Source organism: Cebus imitator, unplaced genomic scaffold (genome assembly GCF_001604975.1).
Source record: "Cebus imitator isolate Cc_AM_T3 unplaced genomic scaffold, Cebus_imitator-1.0 Scaffold1, whole genome shotgun sequence".
NCBI lineage: Eukaryota > Metazoa > Chordata > Mammalia > Primates > Cebidae > Cebus > Cebus imitator.
Genome location: NW_016107316.1, coordinates 1,027,258 through 1,035,600, shown reverse-complemented (window position 1 = coordinate 1,035,600; position 8,343 = coordinate 1,027,258). Strand labels below are relative to the sequence as shown.

At 45.9% G+C, this 8,343-nt stretch overlaps 1 protein-coding gene across 4 annotated transcripts in view; it reads right to left on the bottom strand.

The window, feature by feature from the left end:
* ASAP2 (ArfGAP with SH3 domain, ankyrin repeat and PH domain 2) overlaps positions 1 to 2,948 on the bottom strand; it is a 192,600-nt gene extending 189,652 nt beyond the window's left edge. For 2 of the 4 annotated variants that reach the window (XM_017525113.2, XM_017525133.2), the window contains exon 1: positions 2,489 to 2,833. In XM_017525113.2, coding sequence (XP_017380602.1) covers positions 2,489 to 2,614 — 126 coding nt within the window. In that variant the 5' untranslated portion in view covers positions 2,615 to 2,833. Of the gene's footprint in view, positions 1 to 2,488 lie in introns of all 4 variants that reach the window. The other 2 variants (XM_017525122.2, XM_017525144.2) reach the window with 2 other exon arrangements.
* Between the last annotated feature and the right edge of the window lie 5,395 nt (positions 2,949 to 8,343).

The following is an 8,343-nucleotide window of genomic DNA, read 5'->3' as shown; positions in this document are numbered from 1 at the left end:
CGCTAATGCAAAAAAATTAGCAGGGCTTGGTGGTGCATGCCTGTAATTCTGGCTATTTGGGAGACTGAGGCAGGAGAATCACTTGAACCTGGGAGGCGGAGTTTGCAGTGAGCCAAGACTGTGCCATTGCACTCCAGTGTAGGCAACAAGAACAAAACTCCATCTCAAAAATAAATAAATAAATAAAAATAAAATAAGTTTGCTAATTCCGTGATTCATTTGTTTAAACATAAGACCAAGAGCTTGCAAACGTTTGTTAAATGAGTAACTTTGTGTCATGATACCTTCACATTTCATCTCAGTATGAGAAGTAGATTTTTGTTTAAAACCAAAATACTGTAGCTATCATGCTATTAAACCACACATAGAACAAGTTTCGGTAATAGAAAGGAACATTAGACACCCTAGAAAAGAGCATTATTTAAAGAAATCCACATTGATTTACCTCAGAAAGGGAACAACTTTCAAATTTAGTTATAAAACCAAGCTCACATACGCCACCATCATAGCATGTATGTTGATTTGCTTAAAGTGAAATAAACCTGAAATGATCTTAATTTTTCCATTTTGAGACTTCAACCAATTCTTGGGCTTAAACGGCAAGAAGCAAGCTTGCAATTTAATGAAATGACCAAATCCAGTCTCTTTGTAATCTGCTCAGTAACGGAGCTCTAGGGTAATCTCCTGCACAGCATACAAAAAGAGCTTTGGAATTACACACTGTAAACTAAAATTAATCAGAGAAAGGGTATGCCAATTTTAATAGCAATTCCGATTTGCCTGGCTTTCCAACATCTGCCAGTGTTAATAATATTTAACTGACAAACTGCAGTGGGGAAAAGCAACAGAACTGTAAACATAATCAAGCTTTTTAAAGAAAGACATCATGCACAATGGTTCCTTCCCTTAAGAAATATTCAGCTACCTTTTTGGTTACAATCATTCCATAAACATTATTAACGGTGTATTTTCAAAACATTGTGCTTTTTACTGGCACTCTAGGAAAAAAAAAAAAAAAAAACTTCATTCACCCATCCCCATCTGCCTCATCTGAAGGCATCATTTCTAAGCCTGGCTGCTAAAAGTAGAATTAAGTGATCTGGGGAATCACCGAACTCACAGGAAAGGTTTACATGCAGCTCTCTTCTGCCAAATTAAATGGAGAGAAGGAAGGCTACCCAAGCTATACTAACAGCATTCAGAGTGCTGAATCTGTTACTTTTGATTCCCTTTTATTGACTGTTTACATCTACAAAGAAAAAAATTTTCCATTAAGGGAAAACATTCTGTATTTCTTTTTTCAAGTAATTCCTAACAACAGATGCTTTGTTCAAATGGGTAAAAGGAAAAAAAATTAAAGCCATTGCTTCATTTAAAGCGCTTTGGTGACCTCCCCTCACTTCTGCTAGCCAAGGCATTTTCTGCTAAAATACCTGCAATGCCCAATTTTAAAACTGTAACCTGACATTCTGGCCGAGACATTTAATCATGGACTCACTATTACCACACGTGTGGCTTGTAAACCTATTCTGAGCCGAGCAGAGTGCTAAGCACTTCACACAGTTTCTGATCCTGGAAAGGATGCATTACTAATCCCGTTTGGTAGGTAAGGAAAAGGACTGGAAGGTGAGGATGTGACTCAAACCACAGCCGACAGGGACCCCTGGACTCACAGACTCTGCCCCTTTCCCCGCGGCTTTAATTTTCATCCAAGCTTCTACGTTCCTACGTGTTCCTCTGCCCAGGACTTGGAGAGCGTGCTGGTTAGCAGACAGGCGCAATGACTTTGCACCTTGAAAGCACTTCGCTAAAATCAGGCCTTTTCCAGGATGCCGGGGAACGGCGGCATTCCGGGTTCAGGCAGGTGAGGCCCAGGTAACCGGGGAGCGGCTCCTGGAGGCCTCTTGGACCCAGAAGCGCCGACTCACACACACCTAGCCCGCAGTTCGTTCTCCGGGCACGGGTGGAGCTTGGCCAGGCCGCCCAGGCGGAGGCGGGCACGCCTTCCCGGTAAGCCCGGGATCCCCCGGACCCGAAGGTGGGGGCCCTGCGGGGCTCGGGGTCTGCGGCGGGGAGCTCCAAGCGCAGAGCTGCCCCCGCCGGGCCACTTCATGAACAAGTTGGTAAGGTCCGCGCCGGGGACCAAAGACCCCGGGAGGAGGCGGCGGGCTGCGGGATCTCCCGCTGGCCGCCGACGTCGACGCTAAGGCCAAAGTTGGCCGCGCTGCGGGGAAGGGACCAGGCGGGGGAACCCCGCGAGGGCCACGAGGCCGAGAGAGGGGAGGTCTTAAAGAGGCCCAAGGTGGCCATCACCCATCTCCTCCAAGCCACCTAGGCGGGAACAAAGGGCCCTTATCTCGGGCAGGGTTGGCCGGGCCGCGTCCGGCTTCGGAGCAAAGAAAGTTTTCCGGGGATGCGGATGCGGGAGCCGCGGGCGGGGCCGGGAGCGGGATACCTGCGGCCGGAGCCGCCGCGCAGGCCGCCTCACCTCCTCGATGGCCGCCACGGTGTTCCGGCACTGCGCCGTGCGGGTGGTGAAGCTGGAGGCCGTGGGCGCCTTGTAGTCCTCATGGGTCTCGGCCACGAATTCCGACACGGAGATCTGGTCCGGCATCGCCTCGGCGCGCGGGCGCACGGCCGCCGGGGCGCCGCCGCCTCAGCCGCAGCCACTGGCTCCAACCGCCACTCGGACTACGCCGCCGCCGCCGCCGCTCCGGCCCGCGGACAAAGGGGAGCGCCGGGCGCGGGAGCCGCGCGGGGCCTGGCGGCGGAGCAGGGTCGGCGCGCAGCCCCGCGCAGCTCGGCCGGCCCGCCCGCCTGCGCGCCGAGGGCTCCGCGTCCGCCGCCGCCGCGTCCTCTCAGAGCGAGCCCAGAGGCGGGCGCGCAGAGCCGGCGGGAACTGCCCGCCACCCAGCCGCGGGCCCCGACGCCTCCCGCGGAGAGGGGCGGGTCCGGGCCGGGGGCGGCGGCCGGCCGGGCGCGGGGCGGGGCGGCGGGAGGACCGGGCCGCCAATCGGCGCGCTCGCCGTCGCCGCGCCGCCGGGAAGCGGAGCCCGCAGGAAGGAAGACGGCGCGCGCCCCGGCTCGCCGAGCCGCTCCTGGCCGCCGCGCGCCGCATTGTCTCGGCGTTCTGGGCCCGGAGCGCCGCGCTCAGACTCCGCCCCCGGCTGGCTCGAGGCCCGGACTCCGACCCGGGGCCTGCTAGGGCGCGTGTGGGGGTGCGCCCGGCCGGAGTCCGGTCCTGTGTGCGCCAACCGCCTCCCGCCCCCGGCGCGGAGCCCCTCTGGGCTCCCCACCTGAACAGCGGGCCGTGCCAGCCGGTGAGGAAAGCGGGGTGCGGAGCTCGCCCCCTGCCGGAGGATGCGCTCCGCCCGCGGACACCCTGCGGGGACCAGAGCCGGACGCCAGAAGTGACCTGACCGTGAATGTGCGCTTTGCTTGCAGTCATTGAATCCTCGCAGCCCTCGGAGACAGATGAAGACAGGGGCTTATTTTATATAGCGGACACAGTGTGCCCAAGACCACAAGATAAACGGCTGGCTGGGGATTCAAACCCATGTCCCCTGACTCAAGTTCAGAGCCGTCAGGGACCCTTACTAAAAGTCCCAGTCGCCTTTCCTAAGCTGCCCAATGATAGGTATTCTCAGTTAAAAATAGTTTTGAGGTCCTAGGCCAGGACCCATCCTGGGAAGGCTACCGAAAGCCCTGAAGTGGTATTCCGGCAGGCAGAGGAGGGACCCTAGCGGGTGCAGGAGGAGAAGAGGGCAGGGGAACAGGGGAACGTGCAACAGCAGCCAGCCAACCTCGCACAAAATTGGGCAAGTAAAGAGTTCGAACTGGTCCCTATTTTCATTTACAGCTCTTAAGGAAATTCTCAGTTATATTTAAAAATCCAGAAGCTCTGAAGACACCAGTCAAATAAAATCACACCCTATAACTCTACACCAGACTTGTGGCATGGTTTCTGTAGTTGCCAGCAGTAAAACCAAGAGAAACTTTACAAAAACCTTTTGTGCATCTGAAAAGGAGGAAGTGTGAGAGACATTGGAAATTCGATATGTCAGACAAAACTGTCTCCTGACACTGCAGGACAGTGGACCAGTCAAACAATCTTTTTAAAGCTCCCATGTAAGAAGTTGCTATATGAGGTGGCAGCTTGGGTCAGACGTTATGTATGGCCTTTGGTATTTTAGTAGCACTGCGTGTAAAATTTAACTTTCTAAAATAGCTGTATTCTTGGATAGCTTTTATCATTGCACTAGACAACAAGTTACAATTTAAAAACTGTCTGTTTCTTTTTATGTTTTTTCACCCTTTGGGTGTCTGAAGGTTCCCTCTGCTTGCAGCCTTCTACAATACATGTTCTGTGTTTATTATTTATATTAATACATCCTCTCCAACACCAGGCAGATTCTGTTCCCTCCCACCTAGTTTCCCAGCCACAGTTTTTGACTGCAGGGAATATCCTGAGTAACTTTTCAAGTCTTGATGTGTAGAGGGCTGGTCTCTATGAGGCTATGAGGGACCTAAGAAACAAAGTCTGGTTATTCCTTGGTGTCTAGTGCAGCATTAACCAGACTAATCAATACTTCTTCTACAAGGACGAAGTTAAGCTTGGTATTCTCTGTTCCCTTTGTATACAACACCAGTTCTTGTTTCTTTTTAATTTTGCAGGTACAGGAAACTTTAGTAGCCTTTAAAAAAAAAAAGAGAGAAAATTGCAAAGCTGTGTTGCATTGCAAGGCTGGTAGAAAACAAACAAGTAGTTAGCAAGTTCATTGGTGGCCTAAAGAGGACACCAAATTGGTAGAATGCTAGAGCCATTTATTCCTCCATCATCGCTTAGAAATCTAACTTGCCTATTGCATAAGCCTAGAATTAAAGCAAGACCAGAGCAAAACATAGCTAATGCCTTTCTGAGATTAATATAAGAATGAGTAGCTTCCAATACATAACAATAAAATTAAAGTTCAACATAGATCAAGGAAACGTTCTCCACATACTTATTTTTTTAAAATGCACCGAGAGAAGAAGAGCATGCTGATAATGTAATTACAGGCCTATACTCCCTTAACCAGAATTGTTAAATCTAAGAAGCCCTGAAAATGTAGCTTTACAAATAGTTTTTAACAGTAAAATTGACCTGAAATGAACTGATGAGAGGCTATGTGTGGTCCTGTTTATCCTACCTCATGTGATTATGTATGTTTTGCTATAAAACATAAACATGGTTGATCATGGAGTATTGCTCCAGACCCTACTGGGGGTGATTCAGATAATATACTATATGCAAAGTGTTATCTTTCTAAAATCTGAAAATTTCTGAATCCATACATACCTGGCGCTTGGGGTTTCAGTAAAAGATTGTGGGCCTGTATTATAAAAAATAAGAAGGAGGAGGAGGAGGAAGAAGAACAGGGGAGAGGAAGAGAAGGAGGAGGGGAAGGAGAAGGAAAAGAATAAGAAGAGAAAAAGGAGAAAAAGAAAAATATGTTGTTACAGACATTATTTCCAGAGAAGAGACTCTCCTCTCAAAAATGAAATTTTTAGCAGCCCCATGAGATTGGCTAACAGCCCTTTTTCCAAAGGAATTTTCTGCCTCTAGTAGTTCACAAGAACATAAGATTTATGACTCTGAGATCAAGGTGTAAAATATGTTCTTGACTCTGAAATTTGCTTGAGGGTTGGCTGGTTTACACAAGACTTGTCCAGTTCACTTGCTATTAACTTGTAAATGATTACTCTTGGCGTGGGCAAATACGTGCTTTAAAAGAACGATGCTACGAACTAGAAACAACAAACAAAAAACCCTAGTGATGTGAACATGTAAACATAGCTGAAAGTTCCTTTTCATAACTTAATAATACTCTCCCCAAAATCGTGTTGCTGAGAGGACCCATTTTTCCCAAAAGTGAGAGAAAATTGAATACATTTACCACAGTTATCTTACCTTAGCACCCAGAAACTATTTTACTAATGAAAACTTGGGTTTTGGTTGTAACATTGCTTCTCTGTGGTAAGTAAGCTAGCCTCCCTAAAGAGTATAGCTTAGTCTAGTTAATTTCTAAGGTGCCTCCCTGCCCCTGGTGTTCATGATGCCATTTTCTGTGTTTTATGTTAATTTAGACCCAAGAGAGAAAAATGCCACAAAGCATTACTAAACATTAGAACTGAGACTCTAGATATTGGTCCTAGACTTTTGAGAATGAGGCATGTTTTAGATGCCATTGGGAGCTAATTTTTGAGAACGTAGTCATTTTGTTAAGATGGTAGATTTAGATAACAAGCAGATTTAGTCATTGCTAACTTTACAGATACTTGAGGTTTGTTCAGTTTTTTTATTTTAACAAAGCAGTTTCTATAGATGACGTACTCATTGCTGAACTGGAAGAGACAATTCTAGGTAAATTAAATATGATCAGTCATATACTAGAGTCATTTGTGCTGGCTCCAGAGATCTCATTCTTAAATTTTCAGGAATTTTACAAGTTGTTGGTTGTATCTCTTCTCTATGGTAGAAGTATTATACAACGGTGCTCTAGTGAACATCTCTTCCCAACTCCGTATTCTGTTAGTTTGAAATTGTCCATGGTATTTACACCAGGGAAATTGGCAAATGATAAAAATCAACGCCTGATTTATTGTTTTGTTGATTGATTATCTAGCTTAATAAACTTAATGTAGTTATAGAAAAAATGTCATTCATTCAGATTAGACTTAAAGGTGTGTCAGGTCTATAGCCATCACATTGTAAATAATGAAATATTTTAGGAAATATCCTTCTAATATTTGCAAGCTAGTATATGATTCATTAAAAAGGTCACTCATGTCATTGACAGGTGAATAAAGTTATAGCATGCATCTTCACTGTTTCAATTTGTCTTATTAACATAAAAAAGTCAACTAATATTCAGTTGGAACTATATTCATTTGTCAATGACATGAGCAACTTCTTTGCTGAGCTGGACAATAATCAAGCATTTATTTATAGTCTTATTTTGTCAAACTGTGGTTGAATTGCAGACACAGATTGGCTATGGGTGAAAGCATTTGGCCAAAATCAATGAAAGCATTCTGTGAGAATCAATTAGCTATACAGAATTTACAGTCAAGAGTCGTGTGTAATTTGTAATTACTCATAAATTGTGGGCTACACATCTTTTAAATCAGTAAAAGTTGAAATAAACATATTTACATATGCTCACACATATACCTTTTCAGAGAGCAGATTGTTAAACATTGACCAGCTCACTTCTGAGTATAATTGTATCATCCTTGCCCAGAGTCAGGGCATTGGAACTTCCAGCTCTGAGTCACTTTTATGGAATTAAAACACATACAGGATAAAATCTTAGTAAATGGACTCTAGGAGCAAAGGCAACTTGTATTAATAAAAAATATTTGTCTTTGAGTAATTAAGAAAATGCCATGTGTTCTTTTCCGCTATTCAGAACAACACAACCCAGTACCCACAGAGGGTGTGGTTTGTTTTAATTAAAGAGCAAAATAGAGTTTAATAAGCACTCTGTATATAAATAAGTTTTACTAAAGCTTTAAAGTATGCTTGCAATATTTTATCTTCTTGAGTCAAATCTCTCTTCCACTTCCATGGAGACCCATTCTTAGTTTTGTAGGACCCCCTCTTAGGTAGTACAGAAGTCCACTTGTGTCTTATCTGAATATGTTCTCCCTGGGCTAAAGAATGCCCAGTGGTTTCCGTTTGGCCCCCTGATAAGGTTTAAACTCCTTAGTCACAGTTTGTTCCAGGCTTTTCCCCAACTTCCTTGACTCTTGCCCTCTCCTCACTGTGTTTTGACCCAGCGATCTGCACACTGTGGCCCAGGGGCCAAATACAGCTCACGACCTGTTTTTATAGTGTCTGTGAGCTGAGAATGGTTTCGACACATTTAATGGTTGAAGAAAGTCAAAAGAAGAATATTTCATGACACGTGAAAATTACATGAAACTCAAATTTGCGTGATTATGAAGTTTTATTGGCATCACCATACCACTCTTTTACCTCTTACCCACAGCGACAGAGTTGAGTAGTTTCAACAGACATCAGATGGCCCCCACACCTAAAATATTTGGGGTACTATCTGGCTCTTCATAGAGAAAGTTTGCCAGCCCCACTTTCACCACGCCAAGCTTGCCATGTTTCCCAGCTCACAGTGCCCTTGCGTGCCGTTAAGTTGAATGCAGTCTCCCTGCCTTTCATCTGTCTCCCATAGGGCAAGTTAACTCACCATTCACTGAGCACATTATGGATTTCCTCATCTGTGACCCCTCATGGGGACTCATCTCCCTGGGGCACTCTTCCTCTTGTCCATCTGGCAAACTTCT